We start from the raw sequence: 22,933 nt of genomic DNA, 5'->3' as shown, positions 1-22,933 counted from the left end.
CCCTATGAAATTCTGATAACTTGCATCTTCATTCTTGTTTCTATACAGGAATATTTCACCCATATTATCTGCTTAACTTGACTCGATGGTCATTTAGTACTGTATTGTTCAGCTTCCAAGTGTGTGAGTATTTCTGAATATGTTTATGATTTATTTCCAACAGAAGTTGGATATAGTACAACGAGAGAAACTTTATAAAAATGCAATTTTACTCATTTTATAGGGTTTTATGTCTCAGCATGTGTTTTATCCTTAAGAATGATCAATGAACACTTGAGAAGAATATATATTGAGTAGTAGATATCATATTACACTAGGGAGAATGTTCTATATCAAAATTCCAGATAAAATAAGTACTGGAGGGGAGGTGGCAAATATAAAGGAACACATAATCAATAAGCCTGTATTGTTATGAATTTCCATCTTAGGACTACTTTTGCTGTGTCCTATTGGTTATGAGAGTTTGAAACCTTATATTCTCTCTCTATCTTTCTCTTTCTCTCTTCCTTTCCCTCTCTCTCTGCCACACCCAGTCTTGCTCTTGTCTTTCTGCTTGCTATGAGCTCAGAGATCGCTCCTGGAGTGCTCAGGGACCTCTATGTGATGCCTGATTGAACCTCTATCACTCACTATGCACAATGTCAGCACCCTTTTGGCTTTACTATCACTCCGGCCCTTAATTTTTTTCTTTTTCTTTTTTCTTTTTTTTTTTTTTGCTTTTAGGGTCACAACTGGCGATGCACAGGGGTTGCTTCTGGCTCTGCACTCAGGAATCCCCCTGGCGGTGCTCAGGGGACCATATGGGATGCTGGGAATTGAACCCAGGTCGGCCGCGTGCAAAGCAAAAGCCCTACCCGCTGTGCTATGGCTCCAGCCCCCGGCCCTTAACTTTTTGCTTTGTAAATTTTGAAATTTTCTTCTTTGATTTTCTCTTCGATTCAATTATTCTGTAACAGTATATTGGTTAGTCTCAAAATATTGGTTCTTTCCTTTTTCTCTAGGCTTTTAGTTACTCTAAGATTTTAAGAGTAACATTTATAATAATAGATTGCTGTATCCTACTTCCATCTGGGGTGGAGCAATAGCACAATGGGTAGGGCCTTGCATGGGGCTGACCGGGGTTTGATTCCTCCGCCCCTCTCAGAGAGCCCAGCAAGCTACCAAGAGTATCTAGCCCGCATGGCAGAGCCTGGCAAGTTTCCCGTGGCATATTCAATATGCTAAAAACAGTAACAACAATTCTTACAATGGAAATGTTACTGGTGCCCGCTCAAGCAAATTGATGAGCAATGGGATGACAGTGATAAATGATTTCCAGATCCATTCAGCTACTCTACTATTTTATGGGAGAATTTAGTCCATTGAGTTTGGGTAAATGATTGTTTCAATGGACTTTGTTGAAATGTATTTAGGAGAGTTTGGTTATATACGTTACCTGATCCTTGCTTTTGAGACCATTCATTATCCCTATCAAAGCCGGTGAAGAGTATACATGTCTTCAGATACTCTTTGTCTGAGAATATTTATATCCCTCCTTAAAATTTCCATAACCATGCTGGATAGAAGATTTATAATTGGGAGTTCTCATTCAATAGTTTGCTTGTCATTACTTTTTTTTTTTTTGCTTATAGAGCTTCATATGATGCATCTTCTGTAAGTCTTATGTTTTTTACTTGTATGTGAGATTTTCCCTCTCTCTCTTTCTTTTTTTTTAGGTATTTAAAATTTTTTATTATATTTTTATTTTATTTTTTTAATTTAAATTTATTTATTTTTAATTAGTGAATCACCGTGAGGGTACAGTTACAGATGTATACACTTTTGTGCTTATGCTTCCTTCATACAAAGTTCGGGAACCAATCCCGTCACCAGTGCCCATTCTCCACCACCAGTAAACCCATCTCTTTTACAGCTTCCAGGAAACTTTGTCATTGATTCTTTTCATTTTGATTGCAATGTAACTTGTTATTCTATTTGAGTTTACTTTGATTGGCATTCATTGAGCCTCCCTTATCAGTGCTCCCATATCTCTCTTCATATTGAGAAAGTTCTCACATATTATTACTTCAACAGCCTTTCCCCTCTCCTGATTTCTCTTCTTCCAGAATTCCTGTCATTTTGAGGTTGTTTCTCCTGGTATTGTCAATAATATTTCTCACGTTCTCTATGTTGTAGATTTTTTTCTTTTCTCATTCTCTCTCCTATTGCTTCTGCTATATTGGAGGCTGACTATCATATTTCAAAGTTTACAGATTCAAATTTCAGTTTTTAAAATGTTGAAAAAGTTTTAAATGTTTTAAAAGTTTTTAAAACTTTCTACCATATTATTTAGCTCCTTCATTTATATTTGAAAGGGATCTTTCACTTTTACTGTCAGACTCTCTTGAAGTTATCTGATTTTCTGTTCAAATCTCTCTTTTAGATCCATAAATATATGATTATTATTATACTGGTGGATTATAGAAAGGCCTATTTTGAGGGACATCTCTCTAAACTTCTGTCACTCTCTGGTCACATAGCTGAATTCCATCATTTATTCACTGTTTCTAGAACTCTGTTGTCTGAGCTACCTTAGTGAATAGATACCTGAGTGAACAGGTACCACTGTTCACTAATATTTAGACTTCACTTCTCAGGGTCTCTGCAGGAGACAGTTGTGCTAGAAGATGCTCAATTATTCTCCATATTCCTGTTCTAGATGCAGGGCCAGCAATAATGTTGCAGATGTTGTAGAGGATCTCTCTGGTTCTCTTTGGATGAGGAGGCCGCTGTGAGGGGGCACTCACTCTAATGGCTCCTTTTCTCTGCCTTTGGCCAGTGGCAATGCACAGGTCCTTGGGGCTTCATCTAGGTCTCTCTGAGCTAAGGAGTGTTATGTTCACTTATACTCTGATCTCTTCCTCTCTATCCTAGGCTAGCAGTGATAAAAGTTTCTTTTATTTTTGATACATTATATACCTGATGCTTCTTTTATTCATTAAAATGCAAATTTTCAGTGAGGTCCATGATGATTTTCAGTGGTGTCCATAGAAGACAATAGCTGGATTAGTCTATTATGAAAATTTACAAGTTGGTCATTTGTCCAAGTACAGTTGCAGTCTCTTTGGTAGATAGAGATAGACTTTTCCAATCTCTTTAAGATGACTAATAGTGAAGAAATGTAGGATTTTGAGAAGAATCTTGTCATCTTAAATAGTACTCTCTTTCTAAAAAACAGATTTGATACTAAAAAATATGTGGTATAAACCACTTTTTCCCTATTCAAAATAAGGTAGAGTAAATGAATAAATAAAACTTTTTGTCTTACAGTGATTAAATAAAGAGTGAATGCATAACTAAGTAAGGTGGCTGACTTTAGTCTCTCAGCATAGAGATGTTTTCTAAACCAAAAAAGAGTTATTTGTTGTGCATAGTAGCACTTGATCAGCAGCAGAAAGAATAATTATGGTCTAGTAATTATCAAAAAATGTAAATATTATACATTGTGATAAATAATGAGCTATGTGAGAAGACACATTTATTTCGAAGGACAAGCAGGTGGCCTGGACAACTTGCTGTTATGCATTGTTGTTACACTGATGACTCTGACTCACAGCTCTGGTTCCATGGCACATGATGTCTATAATAATTTCCCCATGTAGGAATTATTTATTTTGGCCTTCTGATGATTATGTGAGGCCCCAATAAAATAGAACTCACTCATCAATATTATCATAGACACCGCTATTGTGAAGTTTCTGATAAAGAAGAAACAGAATAATCCTGAATGACAAATACTTTACTCCCTAATATAGTTTAATCCTTAAAAAACTAATTATTCACTCAATAAATTGCTAACAGACTGTTTCTAGCTCAAATTAACCACAAACAATTTTGTTAAGTTCATTTCAAATATTCTAAGCATTAGTTTGCCTTCTTAGTCTATCTCATTCTATCATGACCATCACCATTATTTCAAACCTTCCTGAGAGCCTTATCTAGTCACATAGAAATAAAAGTAACTTTGTTTTGGACTGGAAAAAAAGTCATCAAGAATGTGTGTTATGAGATATTTGACCAAAGAACATGCTTTTTCTTTGTACATAGTCATCCACAAGCAAGTGAGCTAATCCAGTAAAGTGCAATGACTACTGATGGCAATGGTGAAAATACTCAAGCCAATGACCATTAAATAAGGTATGGTATAGTTTCCATAATAGATAGAATTTACTGTCTAGAACCTCAGATCATGGAGATTGGTGTTGTTTAAGATTACTCTTAGTGGGAACCAGAGAGATTGTACAGTGTGTAGGGCACTTGTCTTCCACTTGGCAAAACCAGGCAAAAGTACAAGTTTTCTAGGACTAGATAGATAATAGAGGTAAGATAGTTCATCAATATTACATATGATCTCTTAAGCAAAACCAGAAGTGATGCTTGAGCACAGAACCAGTAGTAAACCTTGAGCAGCCAACTGCTCCAAACTAAAAAAACAAAGTTAAAGTTTTCTGAATTAATTTAAAATCAAACACGTAATAAATCAGAGGTATTTCTGGCTTTGCTTGTCCATGTTGCATTTCTCAGGCCTAAAGGGATAATAATGAAAAAATTTTTAAATGTCCTTTATTATGTGACCTAGTTAGAGCAAGAAACAACATTAAAGACAACTAAATAGAAAATGAAGAATAAAACTTAGCTATTTTCAATTATATGCTTTTAGATATAAAACCCTACTAAAAATTCTGTAGCACTGTAGCACTGGCGTAGCACTGTCATTCCATTGTTCATCGATTTGCTCGATTTTATGAGTTACAGGCACCAGTAACGTCTCCATTGTGAGACTTGTTGTTATTGTTTTTGACACATTGAATATGCTACGGGTAGCTTGCCAGGCTCTATCATGTGGGAGGAATATTCTCGGTAGCTTGCCGGACTTTACGAGAAGGATGGAGGAATCCAACCCATGTTGTCTGTGTGCAAGGTAAACACCCTACCTGCTGTGCTATCACTATAGTTTAAAACTAAAATAATAAATACAGCAAAGTTATAGTCTATATTGCTAACACACTAAAGTAAGTTGTTTCTATATAGACACAATGAACCATTATTAAGGGACCTTAAAAACATACACATTACAAACTATAACAACTAAACTTAAAAATACCCGTTTAGGATTCTGGCAGTGCAGTAGGATAAAAATTGGGAACACTGGGTAGAGGGAAGTGGATACTGTTGTTGTCATTGTCATTAGGACGTTGTGTGCCTGAATCTCATCTGTTAATAACTTTGTAAATGTTCTTTTAAAGGTTCCTTAATAAAAAATTCTAAAAAATTAACTCTAGAAAAAATATATGTAACAATTATACCAAAATACTTAGGAATAAATCTAACCAAGGAGATGAGGTATCTATGTATTTAAAGCTGTTAGGTACTGCTAAAAGGTACTGCTAAAATAGACACTGAAAAACATACAAAAGAGGAAAAGCTATACCAGTCGCATTAATAGAAGAATTAGTGTTGTTAAAATGGCCATCCCACCTAAAGGCCATATTCTATCTATACAGATTCAATTCAACTCCTATTAATAGTTCAATGACATGCTTTATAGTAATAGAACAAAAATCATAAAACATACTTGGGATTGCGAAGTACTTGAGAGACAAACAATATTGACCACAAAGAACAAAAATGCAAAAGTTTCAATGCTTCTCTACTTGCTCTATAAGGGAAAATTTCATTAGCTTTAATTAATGTCTTATTGATAACTCTGAATACCAGTATTATTTAATGTTATTTGAGTTAACTCATATTACAGGCTGGAGTTACAGATTTTAAATAAAAAACACTCATGAAAGTTAAGATTCTGTTTTGGTTTGTTTGGGCTACACCCAATGGTGCTTGGGGATTCACCCCGGTTCTGCACTCGTGATCACTCCTGCCAGCCTCAGGGGACCATATGGGATGCCAGGGTCAAATGGGAGTCAGTCGCATGTAAGGCAAGTACCCTACCCACTGTACTATCGCTCTAGCTCCGAAAATTAAGTTTTATATGATTATTATTCCTGTATAATTTTCCTTGGTATATCACATTTAATAGTAGGAGTTGGTATGACCAAGGCTTAGAATTCATAATTCTGGCTCCAACTAACATCAAATAATAAAATTGAACACTTTCATGACATTAATAAAATTTTTGATTTTCCTCTGCTTCTCATATTCTAAAGTGACAATCTATTTATTACCACAATAATTAGTAATATAGGAAAAAGGCATGAATAACTTAATAAAATATGTCATATGTAAATGAGAGGAAAATCATGTGAATTATAATTATCATGTATTCACACATATATAGCTTTTATAATCTAGTTTTTAGTTATAATATCTATTTTATAAATAATAATTTCCTATAGAGAATAATAAAAACACTACTAATATATATTTTATTTCAGCTCCAATTTTATAGATATTATGAAGAATAATTTTAAACAACAGTGTCATTTCACCTATTGATACTCAATTCACTAAATAACTTCTCAGAAATTTTAAAATATAACAAAATTATAACATTACACATTTATAATTTATTCAATTATGTAAAAATATTACTTTTCTGATTCTTCAGTTGAATTAGTATCAATATGAATTCTATGCCAAAGCATCAAAAATCAGATGGGCTGGACACGTAACTCGATTCAGAGATGACCACTGGACTAGAGCTGTTACCAACTGGATTCCATGAGACGTCAAAAGACTGCGTGGCCGCCCACCAATGAGATGGTCAGACTTCTTCATCAAAACCCTGAATGAACGATTTGAGACTCTTCCTATTCCTGGAGCGAGCAGATATCATTGGGCTATACTAGCATGTGACAGGGACAAATGGAGGCATTACTGGTGCCCGCTCGAGAAAATTGAAGATCCATGGGATGACAAGTAACAAGTGATACAAGTGATGGATTCTACATGGTTTATTCAAGGCTATGTCGCTTAATTTTCTTTTACTCTAGAATAATATCATGGGCATAGTTTATATGCTTCTGGCTCATTGATTAAATTGAATTACATATAAACATAAAATTTGCAAATTTCTTTAAAATATACAAGTTTATCTTTTCCACAGACTTTTAATTTAATCTGATTATTGGGATCCTATCAAGCACAGAGCTCAGGGAAGAGACCTACCTTAGAGGGGCAGGAGTATCATGCAATAGTGGGAAACTAGATGGGTCCCTCACATGCAAGACTTGCTCCAGCACTTGTGCTATCTCCCCGGCCCAGTACACACCTCTGAAAAAGCAAATATTAACTTCTGATAATTCTCTTTTTCATTGTACTTAGTCAATTAAATGAACTGTTTTTTTAAATTCAATTACTGTAAAAAACCTCTGCCAGGGGGCAAACTGGGGGAGAGCCCTGGGGCTGCTCTCCCTGTAGGCCAACACTGGGTTTGTGTGTGGGGGAGTGGTGGTGTTGTTGGTCTAGGCCCAGCGGGGGAGGCCCAGGCCATGGGGCAGAAAAAAGAGGAAACTAGGGCCAAACCAGTTGATTTATCAGATGCCGTTTATTCCATTCTCTCCACACACCTGTTCCAGTCTCTGAACTCCCCATTTCTCCTTCCTAGCTCCTTACTCCTCCAGCCCCACCCTCTAGATTCTCCTCCTCTCTCTGGATACTCCCCCTACTTGTCTCTCTTCACCTTGCCCTCTAGGCTACACACAGTCTAGTAGCAACATCAACACAAGAAAGCCCTTCCTGAGGTTTCACCAGGTTCAAAGGAAACACCACCTAGAGGCATTCCCTTCCTCCTAGCATCTTAATTATCATCTCAATATTAGTTATTGTTGTATGGGCCTGTAGTAAGAGATACTTGAGGCTTGTAGGGCAGTTCTCCTGGGTCTTGCCACAGACTCAGACTACAGCACTCAGGCCAGATTAATCATTCCTAACCCTAGCAGGGTCCAAATCTAGTTATTACTTCTTGGATCCGGACAGCATTTGTCCATGACCAAGCTCTTAACTTATAGTTAAGCATTAGGTACTTTGGCCATCTTGTATTACACAACTCACTGCTTGCCCTGGGTCCGTCCAGTCCCTAGTTGGGACCCTGCTTTTGGGGGTGCTAGGAAATAAGAGCAGCTGAGGCTTAGATCAAGAGAACAGATGCTCAGGAGGAAAATATCATGTAGAGTCAAATGACTCCCAGATTACAAAGCATAGCATTTGCTACAGTCTTCCTGTGCCCATAAAAAGGACATGGCTCTGAATAAACCATGCAAAGGACTCAAGGAGAAGAGGAAAACAATATTACAAGTCAACAGAACACAAAGGAAGAAGTTACAAATAAATACAGAGGAATGGGAGCACTGTGATAAGAGTAACCCAATAAAACTAAACTACCCGAGGCTATGTTATCCTACAGATTGCTGTTAATTACTATTTCTGTTTTAATTACTTTTTTGAAAGGAGCATGAGGAAGGGGCAGGAGAGGTGATGCTCCCTGGCAGTGCTCAGAGCCTCTCTCTGTGATATTAAGCAAACTGGGATAAATGATTCAAGAAAGGCCCAAGCTGCCTTTGTGCCAGCCCGCTGGTGATGGGTAAGGGCCTGCTGGGTACACACGGATGTCTGTAGGAGCAGGGCATGCTGTACTATGGTCAGATCTGGGGTCATCTACTCAGTGGAGTGTATGTTTCCCCTTCCTGGTCTCTAATGCTAGTTTAAAAAATTCCAGTTTTATATGCAGGGTATACAAGAATAAAAAAGAAATGAGACAATCCCAGTGGGCACAACCCTGGGAACTGAGAACACTAAAGGGGTGGGAAGAAGAAGGGCTCTTTATATAATATGGAAAAATCTGGAAATACCAGTGGAGGGATTGGTGAAATAGAGCACAAAAACTGTAAAGCAATGACTCCATTGTATTGGAAACTCTGATGCTTCAATAAAATAATGGATAAATAAGATGTTTGCATGTTTCTAAAGAAAAGGATTCAGGCAAAATGTTTTCCTAATAAAATATGCTGAATATATACTAATATAAATGGATTAATAATAACTATTACTGTTTTCCTCCAATAGTTAGTGTATAATTTAAATTAACTTTGAGCACCTCGGAATAGAATTATTAGCTACAAGAATATTATAGTTGTGGAATCTAACAAGTAAAATTTATAGACAAATAAATAATGCCAGGTAAATTACTGAATGTGATCTCTGTGGGATGCATTTAATCTTAAAGTTGGTAGTGTACATATGACTCAAATTTTTTTTACTTGTATACGGCAAAATATTAAACATAATATGCCCTATAATTTGAATTACATCAGCATGGCTGAGCCATTTAAAAAATACTCAAGAGTAAAAATAACAGTGGTACTTAAATCTCAGCTTCAGATTGTAAAAATATTTTAGAAAGTAAAACAATATAAAATAAATAAACTATACAAAGCAGTAGGAAGCAAAATTCCAAAGTCACATAGGGAATAGTTATAAATTTGAGATTAGAAACAAAGATCAAATACAAGAACAGAATATATGGCATGTATATAGAAACATTTAAAATCTCATTTAATTGACAGAACCTGGATTAATAAATTCTTTCAACATTAGCTGTGTTTAAGTGAAAGAAGAGTGAAAGAGGTGACGTAATGTTATTTTATTATTAATATTTTGACTTAGGGGACACACCCAGTGGTACTCAGGGTTTACGCTTGACTCCGCACTTAGGGGTCAGTCCGGGCAGGGTCAAGAGACCATAAGGATTAGGAGATTGAATGGGGATTCACCACATGCAAGGCAAGCATTCTACCCACTGTACAATCGCTCTCACCCAAGTACAAAATTTGCACTGCTCTGCTGTTGTCCCATTGTTCATCGATTTGCTCGAGCAGTCACCAGTAATGTCTCTATTCTGAGATTTGTTGTTATTGTTTTTGGCATATTGAATACGCCACGGATAGCTTGCCAGGCTCTGCCATATGGGCCGGATACTCTTGGTAGCTTGCTGGGCTCTCCTAGAGGAATGGAGGATTCGAACCCGGGTCGGCCACATGCAAGGCAAATGTTCTACCTGCTGTGCTATCGCTCCAAGTACAAAATTAGGAATCAAAATCAGTTTTAAATTTTTATTGAAAGGTGTTATTTTAGAGAAAGGGAGCAAATATAGACACTGTGACATTCAGAGAAATGAAAGGAAAAGAAAGGGTGTATAATATATATCATATATACTATATCTCTCATGGTACAAGGAAAATTTGGTACGATTTTATAATAGAAAAAGCTTATCTGCAATTGTCCTTAATAACTGATTTCCCTTCCATACTGCACTGCTAGTCTATTTGGACAAAGACAGAAATCTTTGCAGTACATTCTTAAACGCTTGCTTCACCTGTTGATTCCTTAGAGTGTAAATAAAAGGATTCAAAAGTGGAGCAACTGAGGTATTGAGTACTGACACTCCCTTCATTAAGGTTATTCTATCTTTGGCTGAGGTTTTAATGTACATAAAGATACAACTTCCATAGGAGATAGAAAGGACAATCATGTGAGAAGAACAAGTAGAAAATGCCTTTTTTCTCTGACTGACAGAAGGAAATTTTAAAATGGTCAGAGCAATATACGTGTATGACACACTGACCAACACCAAAGTAATCAGGAGAGTCACCAAAGCCAAGATGAAACTCAACATCTCTAAAAGACTTGTATCTGTGCAGGAGAGTTGTAGGACAGGAGCAATATCACAGTAGAAGTGATCAATGATATTGGAATCGCAGAAATCCAATCCTAAACCTATAATGAGCCCTGGAAAAATTATGAGGAAACTAGCAGTCCAAGAACTTAGCACCAACCGGATACAGACTTTGCTATTCATGATGGTTGTATAGTGCAGAGGCTTGCAGATGGCAACGTATCGGTCATAGGACATAGCAGACAGGAGGAAAAATTCAGACGCACCCAGGAGGAAGGCAAAAAATAACTGAGTTAAACAACAGCTATAGGTGATTGTTCTGTCACCAGTGGCCATGGTAGCAAGCAGTTTGGGGATGCAAGTAGTTGTGTAAGAAATTTCTAAGAAGGAAAAATTTCGAAGAAAGAAATACATAGGCGTCTTGAGCTGAGAATCCAACAATGTGAGAGTTATGATAATTAAATTACCCGTGACACTGAGCAGATAGGTGATCAGAAGGAATATAAATAGCACAATCTTCCATTTGGGGTCCTCTGTCAATCCCATTAAGATAAACACTGTTACCGTTGTGTGGTTTTCCATTGCTGCCACCAGATCTGCTACCATTCTGGTTAAAGAATCATGGAGAGAAAAATTATGTAAAAGTTCTATTGGTAAATATCTGAAGTCATATCTCAATTATTTTACATAATAATTGTATCCCTGAAATAATGAAAGACAAATCATTGTAAATACATTACTTTGTGAATTAATTTGCAAATATGAAAGCTTCCTATAATATATATTCTGATTTACATATAAGGCAATGCCATTAATCACTGTATCACTGTCATCCCATTGTTCATCGATTTGCTTGAGCGGGTACCAGCAACATCTCTTCTTTGCCCCTGTCCCATGCTAGTATAGTCCAACGGCATCTGCTGGCTCCAGGAACACGAAGAACACATTGTTTTTACAGTTTTTGGCATATAAATATACCATTAATGAATAATTTTATTTTTTATCTTCTCAGTATATAAGTGCCAAAGGTCATATTGCTTCTACTTATTCTTTTTTTTTTTTTTTTTTTGCTTTTTTGGGTCACATCTGGCAATGCACAGGGGTCAATCCTGGCTCTGCACTCAGGAATTACCCCCTGGAGGTGTTCACGGGACCGTATGGGATGCTGTGAATCTAACCTGGGTTGGCTGTGTGCAAGGCAGATCCCCTACCCGATGTGCTATCTCTCCAGCCCCACTTCCACTTAATTCTAATTGATAGCCACATGAATGCCATTGTCTTAAAGAGCTGAATGAATGTAGGGCAGCAATATGATATAATTTTTGTTTTTTGCTTTTTGGGTCACACCCAGCAATGCTGAGGGGTTACTCCTGGCTTTGCACTCAGGAATTACTCCTGGCGGTGCTTGGGGGACCATATGGGATGCCAGGGATTGAACCCGGGTCGGCCGCGTGCAAGGCAAACGCCCTACCCGCTGTGCTATCGCTCTGGCCCCGATATAAATTTTTATAATGATTAAAATGGAAATACAACTTTAAGTTTAACAAATATTGGACATAAGTTATTGTATTATTACTATAGCTCTTACGTTTTGGTCTTTTCTGACATCACATTTACTCAGCTTATAAAAACTGTCTCATCTCTCTTCTTTTTAAAACCAAGTATATTAGAGAGTATAAAGTCAGTTCTTTCCCTCTTTTGTTATCTGCTGTTATTTTTTTCCTCATTTATAATCTCCTACATTAATATAGAGTTACCTGAATCATAGTACACTATGTACACTTGGTAAATAGAACAAAATAGATTTGATGATTTTTCTGTTTATGATTCTGAGAAATTGAAAAAAATAAAGTGAAATGCAAAGAGAAGCTAATAAGGGGTCAAAGATACATTGACAATAAAGGACAGAATAAAAGTAATATAAAAGACAGATTAAGAGATGTTAACATAAGAAAAGTTGATGAAGAGAAAAACATACCATTGAAATGGGATTTTTTTTCAGATGGGACAATGTCTTCTACGTGGTTTGTTGCTTCTTAAGTAATATGTAAATCAAAAAGTGTAATTTACTTCTTCCTATGAGAATTAAAAGAAAAACTGTCATACACTTTAATGACAAGCTTCCGGCCATGTGTTTGACACTTTGTGTTAACAATGACTCCTTAAAATAATTTAAGTAAATCTCCTAGTCAATCTAAATGAAGATGAATGTGTGGTAAAGAATTTTATAAGCAACCATTTAACTAAATGGCATGAAATCTTCAGAATGAAAAACACACATATTCTCCTGAGGAAAAAAAGTTCATGGCTTCATTATCAATAACAAACATTCATTAAAGATTTTCATAATGCTATGTAGAGATAATTATAATACACAGAGGAATCAAAGAACTTAACTACTCCTATTTCTAGTTACCAATGTGTTGAGGATACAGGATGTCTAAGTTAATACATGTGTAATTTGTATATATTACATGCGATAAAATTACACATTCAATTTTATTCAACTGACTCATTCAACGCGCGTGTGTGTGTGTGTGTGTGTGTGTGTGCGCGCGCGCGCGCGTGTGTGTGTGTGTGTTTTGGATTTACTCTGACTTTGCACTCAGGATTTACTCAAGGTAGTGCTCAGGAAACCATATGGAATGCCAAGGATTCAATATGGATCTACTTTATACAAGACCAATGCTCTACCCACTATACTATCACTGCAGCCCATTCAATTTTGAACAAAGTTCTAGCTCAAGTAGGCATTGTTATTAGCTACATAATAGATGTAGCTCAAAAAATCAAGTTAATAAAGTTACTTCTTTTTTTTGAATATTTGTTTGGGAGCCACAACTGACTGTTCAGGGGTTGCCTCCTCACTCCGCACTCAGGAATCACTCTGTGTCAAAAGAAAGCACCCAATCCACTATAGTATCCCTCCAACCCAATAAAGTTACTTTTTGTTGTATACATGTTTGTCACCACACATAGTGAAAATGAATCATTAAATCACAGGCAGAGTGGAGATAGTGTTTCATGTTGGGGAACTGTTATCCCCAAAACACCCAGACACGCTGTTCACTGTCGGGACAGGAACTTGTTCCTGGGCTGAAGGAGGGTGGGTTTGGAGAAACAACCTCCAGGAGCTGATTCAGTGATCACAGCTCAACTTGATTGCCAAATATACGCATTCTTATAGAGTCTGGGATTACAGGAGGTCGAATCACACTGGAGTTTAACACGATTGGCACATCACCTTTTCCTCTTTGCTTTGGAACCAGTGCAAGGCCCTTCAAGGCTCCATGTTGTGGTTAGAATGACTTGCTTAAGACATATGTAAACCAGGGGGTCTCGAGAGGCTCAAGACCAGCCCCAAGATGCCGGCGCCCTGTTTTGCTAGTGACTCTGTCCAGTCACTCCCCCTTGTGAGGTTTCACTTCAGGGCGATTTGCAATGCGGGGTTTTTCTTGCTCTACAGTTTGAATGTTAGAGAAAAAATACATTAAAAAGAAAAAAGAAAAAAAGAAAAACCTATAAAGAAAAAGCAACCCTAGAATGATCTGCCTGGTAATAGGCTAAAAATTAATACATTAAGCGAACTCTTTATTAAATGTGAACACAGGTAGACATATATGCAAATATTTAGCATCTATATAGGTGTGGGTTAGTATTAATATATGCTGTTCTTTGCTCTGTCATATGAGGAGCAGTTTAGAACAAATCGTCTTGGCAGATTGTTTTCCTGACCCCACATATAAAAATACTGTCTTCTGTTGAGTAAGATTCAAGCATCTGCTCTTGGTAAAAGCTGGGTATTAGCAAAACCTAGGTTAAACATCAGTTACAGATATGGTTAAAAACCAAATTTAGTAACTAACCTTCTTTCCCACCAGATTCATGGGAAACGGATTGATAAGAATGCAAAGGTCTTTCTCTTTCTTCGTTAATGAGTTATTCAAAGTTCTCTGTCACTTAGGTAGAATCTATGCGATAGTGACAGATAAAGAACTAAAGTTCAGACATTTTTATCTCTTGATAATAATACAAGGGCTGGAGCGATAGCAAAGCGGTAGGGCATTCGCCTTTCACGCGGCCGACCCGTGTTCGATTCCTTGGCCCCTCTTGGAGAGCCCCGCAAGCTATCGAGAGTATCACATCCACACAGGCTCATGGCGTGTTGGATGTGCCAAAAACAGTAACAATAAGTCTCACAATGAGAGACATTATTGGTGCCCCCTCGAACAAATTGATGAGCAACGGGATGACAGTGATAATAATACAGATTGGTAGAGTAAGAAAAGGACAGCTATTAAAAGTTTTCCTTCATGTAAAATTAGTAAGTGATTTATTTAAATATACAAGTCAGTTTGCTGAGATTCTTGAAGTCTCTATGGTTCTAAGCTGCCAGGATCTCCATACTACAGGGATGTGTGTTCTGTTTACATTTGGCATTCATCCTGTAATTACTCCTATTCTTGGTTCCAAATCATTGCCATCCTACCTGCATTATGACAAGTAATAGTAGTAGACAAGAACGGTTGACTGGTAATTTTTTTTTCCAATTTCTTTTGGGGATCATAGCCTGAAGTGACAGACTCACTGTCATGATAGCACAGCGGCAGGGCATTCGCCTTGCATGCAGTCAACCCGGGTTCGATTCCTCCGCCCCTCTCGGAGAGCCCGGCAAGCTACTGAGAGTATTTCGCCCCTATGGCAGAGCCTGGCAAGCTATTTGTGGCATATTCAACAGGCCAAAAAACAGTAACAAACAAGTCTCACAATGGAGATGTTACTGGTGCCCACTAGAGCAAATTGATGAGCAATGGGATGAACTGTCAATGACAGCCTGAAGTGCTCAGGTTTTACTCTTGGCTCTGTGCTCAGGCATCACTCCTGGTGATACTCAGAAGATAACTACAGGTGGTGGTGGGAATAGAATCAGGGCTGGCCTTTTGCAAGGCATAATTTTTATCGACTGCACTGTCTCTTCAGTCCCAGGAAATACTTTTTGTTTGTGACATTGAAAGAAAATTAGATTGATTTCACTTATATTTTCTACAAAGAATTTACCTCCAGAACCACATGTGTAAGGGAAGACTGTCTAGAGACTTAAACCAATATGGTGTTAACACAAAACTGAAAAATCTGTAAGATGTTGGGAGAAAAGCCCCTTTTGGTCGCATTGAAGTGCCATACTAGTCCTTGGGCTGGCCTGGGTGGATGTTCCCACAGCATTCAGAACCTGTTACAATGTATATTTACGACCACAGGTCAATGCTGCCATGGTACAGGACCCGAGGACAGGATGTGTCTGGCAGATATGCGGGTGATAGCCTATCCATTATGATCAAAGGAAGAATATAAGCCTATCTCTAGAATTATAATGAAATAATGTAACCCTATCTATAGACTGAAATGAAACACATGTTTGTTCTAACCACTGTAACTACGGGCTGGAGCGACAGCACAGCGGTTGGGCTTTCGCCTTTCACGCGGCCAACCCGTATTCGATTCCTCCGCCCCTCTTGGAGAGCCGGGCAAGCTATTGAGAGTATGGAGCCCCACGGCAGAGCCTGGCAAGCTACCTGTGATGTGTTGGATATGCCAAAAACAGTAACAATAAGTCTCTCAATGAGAGACGTTACTGGTGCCCGCTAGAGCGAATCGATGAGCAATGGGATGACAGTGACAGTGACCGTAATTACATGACTAGTGGGTAGGGCTTTTGCCTTGCACATGGCCAACGGGGTTCGATTCCTCCATCCCTCTCCGGGAGCCTGGCAAGTTACCGAGAGTATCCCTCCTGCAGGGCAGAGCCTGGCAAGCTACCTGTGGCTTATTTGATACGCCAAAAACAGTAACAACAAGTCTCACAATGGAGACATTACTGGTGCCCACTCAAGCAAATCGATGAACAACGGGACGATAGTGCAACTGTGCTATATAAACTTTGTTGTTTGCTCAATAAATTGGAACCTCTTGACTGGACCCCCATCGTGCTCATGTGCTCATTTCTCGGTTGTTGTGGAGGTGGTGGCATGGGTTTGCTCTTTTCTCTCAGACCCCTTCCCTTAGCTGCAGGAAAGATAAGTCCTGTCCTCAGGACTCTGAGGGGCAGCCCTTTGCTGGACAAGGGAACATGCTGAATAGAGCCCAGGAGAAGACCCCAACAGTAAGATGCAAGTTTTTTTTTTCTTTCTGCGTCACACCTGGCGATGCACAGGGGTTACTCCTGGCTCTGCACTCAGAAATCACTCTTCGTGGTGCTCAGAGGACCATATGGGATGCTGGGAATCAAACCCAGGTCGGCCATGTGCAAGGCAAACGCCCTATTCACTGTGCTATCGCTCCAGCCCCACTAAGATGCAAGGTATACTATGACAAGGTTAGCTACCTTATACTGCCACTGTTTCTGTCAATTACAATAGTATTTTCTTGGCCTGCTTTTAAATCGTTACCCATATAAATGGGATTTTGAACTAGAGTGTTTGGAGGAAAAAAACATATTATAGAGATCTGTACTAAACTCTCCAGAGACCTTATTAAAAGTGTTTTTTAAAAATCTATAATTGTTCAATTATATAGTATATGGGGAAAATTTGTCCATAGTACAAATTTGTGATCTCTTGGGAATGGCACTTTTTAACTTAAGTTCATGGGATCAAGTGTTAGTGTGGTAGTATTTATAAAATGTTAAACATATAAATATGTAAATTATAGTAATGAAAAATTTTAACATACTTGTAAAAATCCTGCAAATAATGAGTAAAATAACTTATAACATTTTTCCTTTATAGATAAAAATAATTAAATTTTGGGGACTGTGCTATCCATTTAGAGAAGAATAGATATTCATCTTGCCAAGATCACCATGGTGTTGACAGAGTGTTATCATTCAACTTGAAAACTTTTTGAGTAAATCACCATGCACTTTATCTTCTTGTTCAGTCTGAGTTTTTCAGTGTTTTGTATATGGACACAGGACTCAAATTTGAGAACAATCAGTATGCTTCTAACTTAAAGATTGGATCTTGGTAGATGTATTTAGATCTTGGTAGATGTTTCATTGGTCTGTGAGTCTCTCTTGATTCCAATACCATGCAGTTTTGATTACTATAGTTTTATAGTGTCATTTAAAGCCAGAAACTATAATACTTATTTATTTCTAAGTGTTTTGGTCATTTTGGGAATTTTATGATTCCACAGAAATTTTGGTAGAGTTAATTCTATTTCTTTGAAGAATGACATCATTATTTGTATAAACTATGAATAACACTTGCAATACAGCATCATTTTAACGATTTTATCTCATCTGTAAACCTGAAATATTTTTTCATTTCTTGTTGTCCTGTTCTATTTCTTTCTTACTGAATTATATTTCAAACTACATAAACATTTCACAAAATTTGCTAAGTTGATACCTAGGTGTTTGATGTTTTGGGACACTTTTGAATAGGGTTATCTGGGCCGGAGTGATAGCATAGCGGGTAGGGCGTTTGCCTTGCACGCGGCCAACCCGGGTTTGATCCCCGGCATCCCATATGGTCCCCCAAGCACCGCCAGGAGTAATTCCTGAGTGTAAAGCCAGGAGTAACTCCTGAGTATCGCTGGTTTATGACACAAAAAGCAAAAAAAATAAATAAAGAAAGAAAAAATAAATAGGGTTATCTTTTCCATTCTTTTCCTTCTAGTGCACTACTTGCATACAGAAATGTAGCAGGTCATCTAGTGATGATTTTTAATGTGTTGTAGACTGCTTCCTTATTGTATTGCCTTATTCCTTCAAAGGTTTTTTTAAGAGTAATTTTTAGGGATTCTATGTATATTATCATGTCATCTGTAAGTATTCACAGTTTCAATTTTTCTTTTCTAATTGTTATTACTTCAATTTATTTTTCTTACATCAATGGTGTGGGAAAAATGTTAAAACCCAAAGCACTTCAAGGACACTATAACACTAATATTTATTTTTATATGACTTACTGAGTCATATAAAAATGCTATTGAAGATCCTCTGCTTCAGTTGGTATTGGTTTGAACTCCACATGTCTGATTAAAGAATAAATCTTTAATTTCCTTTTTAAAAAATATAGAATAATGCTCTTAGCATATTGCTTTTGTGCTCCTGGTTTATTGAATAAACTAATTCATATAAAATATCTATTTTTAAATTGTTTTGGGATACACAAGCTCATCTATTTAACTTTATTATTGGGGCCAGACCTGTCATAGAGCATGACATACCTGACATACCTCAATAAAACAGTTCTACCCTGTAGTGCTTGGAAACTAACTTTATTTTCCACGTGAAAAACATCCTCTACCCTTCTGAGTTATCTTCCTGGCCTATGAGAGTACTTTTATAAAAGTAAATGTTGAATAACTTCTGATCATCCTCTTAGTACTTAGTCAACTAAATTAATGGATTTAATTTTGTTGTTGCTATTGACTCCTTTCCTGGAGAGTGGGAGAAAGTGAGGGTTGTGCAATGCTCCCCAGCAGAGTTCAGGGGCTCTAGGACTAGATAATTCAATGGACAGGTCTGAGCTGTCTTCTGTGCAGAGACAGCCAGCAACATTTTACAGAACTCAGGGGCCTCCAGACTACTGCAAGAGGAATTTGGGAGGGCCTGGGATCAAGGGCAAAGATGGGAAGTGTCATAAGCTACTGGGGTTTGATTTGGTGCCATCTACCTAGTAGAGTAAGATACCTGGCAAGCTACCCAGAGTTTACTGCCGGCACGGGGGAGAGCCTGGCAAGCTCCCCAGGATATATTCATATGCCAAATACAGTAACAATGATGGGTCTCATTCCCCTGACTCTGAAGAGCCTCTAATGTAGCACTATTGGGAAGGATGAGTAGAGAGATGCTGCTAAAATCTCAGGGCTAGGATGACTTGAGATGTTACTGGGCCACTAGAGCAAATTGATGATCAATGGGATGACAGTGATACAGTGATACCTAGTAGAGTATCGTCTTAGCTATCGGCCCCTGTGATTACTTTTTAGGAAGAGTTTGACAAATAGAATGTAAAGAACTGAGATTAGACAAACCTCAATGGAAACAAACCAGAGACTTAATCAGTAGACCTTCGGATTGAGGCTAAGAGAGTGAGAGGGATAGTAATCATGGTACAATGGTTTAGGGATTTTGAAATACTGGTGGATAAGTTGGTGTAGAAAACAGCACTGTGACTTTTAAACCATGACTTCAGTACTATGTAAACTATGATGACTCAATAAAAATTATCGAGACACCAGAGAGACATGGTGATTGCATTGTTAACAGCCAACCCAGGTTTGATCCTTAGATCCTGGTACCACTATAGTCCCCTGAGTTCTGCCAGATTTAGACCCTGATCATAGATCCAGGAGTAATTTGGAGCATGGGTGAATGTGGCCCCCAAACCAAAAAAATCTTGAACAAGATAATTAATTTGCTAGCTTATAAAAAAAGACTCATGAAGTATGTTGATTTCCTAATAAGATATGATCACTATATAATAATAGAAGTGACTTAATAATTGGTACTACTACTTTTATCCAATAGTCATTCTATACTTTCAAAAGTAGCTTTAACTGGCACAGAAGAGAATAGATATTATAATTTTACAGTTTAAATACAAGTAAGCAAGTAAAAAAAAAGCTCAAAAAATTATCAAATGTAATCTCTTCAAGGATGCATTTTGTTCTTGGTCAAACTTACTTAGATTCAGTGCACACAGGATTCAAATTTTATTTGTGTACAAAAATATATTACATAAATGGCATGTAACTTTTTGTATGGGGGGGCTACATTCTATGATGTTCAATGCTCAGATCTGGGTCTGTGTGCAGTGCTCTCTCCTGGCAGGGCCCAGTGACTGGTAGGGACCCTATGTGAGGTGACAGATCTGACCTAGTTAGGCTACACACAAGGAAAATACATTGTTAACTGTATTATCTATGCAACCAAATACTATATAATGTTTATTGCATCATCATGATTGAGCTTTTTCTATCAGCATCTAAACCCATGTTCATATTTTAAAATATCTCAGAAATAAAAACAACACAGAATAAAAAATAGTATGTATTAAAAAGCAAGTGAAAATAAGATCTCAAATAGTCACATAATGGAATCAGTATAACATTAGGAATAGAGAAAACAAATACAAGAACAAAATATATGGCATATATACAAAAATAATCAGCAGTATAATTTAATTTATGCATAATGTGGATTAAAACAATCCTTTACCACTAGATCTTTGAAGAAAGATCAAAGTGAGAGATCAAACTTTAGAATGAAAATAATTAATTTTGATACTTAAAATGGGGGTATTTTAGAAAGAAATAGCACCACAGAGACCATGATAGTTAAGAGAGAAGAAAATTAAAGATGTGTAAGTTAGAGATCAGATACTCTGTATCTCACATAGTATAACAAAAAAAATAGCAATAGGAAATTACAAATAAGAGACTAATTTCTCATTTTCCTTAATAAGTAATTTCCCTTCCAACTGCACAGGTAATCTATATGGATAAAGACCGAATTCTTTGTAGTAAGTTCTTAAACGCTTGCTTCACCTGTTGATTTCTCAGAGTATAAATAAAAGGATTCAAAAGTGGAGCAACTGAGGTATTGAGTACTGCCACTCCCTTCATTAAGGATATTCTCTGTTTGGCTGAAGTTTTAATGTACATGAAGATACAACTTCCATAGGAGATAGAAAGGACAATCATGTGAGAAGAACACGTAGAAAATGCCTTTTTTCTCTGATTGACAGAAGGAAATTTTAAAATGGTCAGAACAATATATGTGTAAGATATAATGACCAACACCAAAGTAATCAGGAGAGTCACCAAAGCCAAGATGAAACTCATCATCTCTAAAAGACTTGTATCTGTGCAGGAGATTTGTAGGAGAGGAGCAACATCACAGAAAAAGTGATCAATGATATTGGAATCGCAGAAATCCAATCCTAAACCTATAATGAGTCCTGGAAAAATTATGAGGAAACCAGCAGTCCAAGAGCTTAGCACCAACCGGATACAGACTTTGCTATTCATGATGGTTGTATAGTGCAGAGGCTTGCAGATGGCAACGTATCGGTCATAGGACATAGCAGACAGGAGGAAAAATTCAGACACACCCAGGAGGAAGGCAAAAAATAGTTGAGCTGCACAACAGTTATAGGTGATTGTTCTGTCACCGGTGGCCATGGTAGCAAGCAGTTTGGGGATGCAGGTAGTTGTGTAAGAAATTTCTAAGAAGGAAAAATTTCGAAGAAAGAAATACATAGGCGTCTTGAGCTGAGAATCCAACAATGTGAGAATTATGATAATAAAATTACCTGAGATACTGAGCAAATAGGTCATAAGCAGGAAGATAAATAGCACAATCTTCCATTTGGGGTCCTCTGTCAATCCCACTAAGATAAACACTGTTACTGTTGTGCGGTTTTCCATTGCCGCCTTGATCTGTTTCTGCTGTGGGAAAAATATGGAAGAAAATTATTTAAATTTTATAGTGATAATATGTGATTGTAACATTTTTATGATTGCTCTTTTATACATTGAAGTGGACTTCTGAAATTATTAATTAAAGCCAAACTAGTAAATGTCATTTTGTATATGCACATCTAGAAATATTTTATATTATGCAATATAAATATAGTTAAAAAATCTGATCTTATAAATCACATTATATTATGGTTCAGTTATATATACACTTGTGCCATTAACAATGGATATGCATTTGATTTTTTTCTTTCTTCTTTTATTAGTATGCAATGTCTAAAATACATACTTTTTACTTATGTTTACTTGTTTTATTTACTTTTTATGACTAAATAGTCACTACTATCTCAATAAATAAATGAGTCTAAATGTAACAAAAACAAGATATAGGAGTAATGTATTTTTTCATAAGCAAAGCTCTTTTAATGTCTCTGTAAATTAGTTCAATATTTTTCCCCCTACTTCTATGTTATTTCTCTGTTTTTTTTCCACATTTATAATCTATTCCAGTATCATGCTGTGCTTACATAGGAAAATTGAAAGAATTCAATAGATCAGTGTTTCTGCTAATAGGATTCTCGAAACCAGAAAATAATAAAATGGAGAAGAGGTCAAAGAGAAGACAAATGAGAGAGAAAAAACAGAGGAGTACAATGGAATGAAAAGCACAGGTCATAGAGAAGTCGATGAAAAGAAAAACATACCATTTTTCAGATGTTTTTTCAGATGATACAGTATCTACTATTTGATTTGTTACCTCTTAACATATACAAG

The 22,933-nt window shown here is 37.0% G+C and overlaps 2 protein-coding genes across 2 annotated transcripts; both read right to left on the bottom strand.

Annotated features, from left to right (window-relative positions):
* Positions 1–10,315: 10,315 nt before the first annotated feature.
* LOC129402374 (olfactory receptor 6C75-like) lies at positions 10,316–11,251 on the bottom strand. The gene has a single exon (XM_055128732.1). It carries the CDS (start codon positions 11,249–11,251, stop codon positions 10,316–10,318), a length of 936 nt encoding a protein of 311 aa, XP_054984707.1.
* Positions 11,252–21,172: 9,921 nt separating this feature from the next.
* LOC101550733 (olfactory receptor 6C76-like) lies at positions 21,173–22,108 on the bottom strand. Its single transcript, XM_004601855.2, has one exon. It carries the CDS (start codon positions 22,106–22,108, stop codon positions 21,173–21,175), a length of 936 nt encoding a protein of 311 aa, XP_004601912.2.
* Between the last annotated feature and the right edge of the window lie 825 nt (positions 22,109–22,933).

Source organism: Sorex araneus, chromosome 2 (genome assembly GCF_027595985.1).
Source record: "Sorex araneus isolate mSorAra2 chromosome 2, mSorAra2.pri, whole genome shotgun sequence".
NCBI classification, from domain to species: domain Eukaryota; kingdom Metazoa; phylum Chordata; class Mammalia; order Eulipotyphla; family Soricidae; genus Sorex; species Sorex araneus.
Note: the sequence above shows the minus strand (reverse complement) of the source record. Positions and strands in the feature narration are given on the sequence as shown.

Bases quoted from the DNA above. Each gene is read 5' to 3' on its own strand.
- LOC129402374 (XM_055128732.1), bottom strand. From the start codon at position 11,251: ATGGAAAACCACACAACGGTAACAGTGTTTATCTTAATGGGATTGACA.
- LOC101550733 (XM_004601855.2), bottom strand. From the start codon at position 22,108: ATGGAAAACCGCACAACAGTAACAGTGTTTATCTTAGTGGGATTGACA.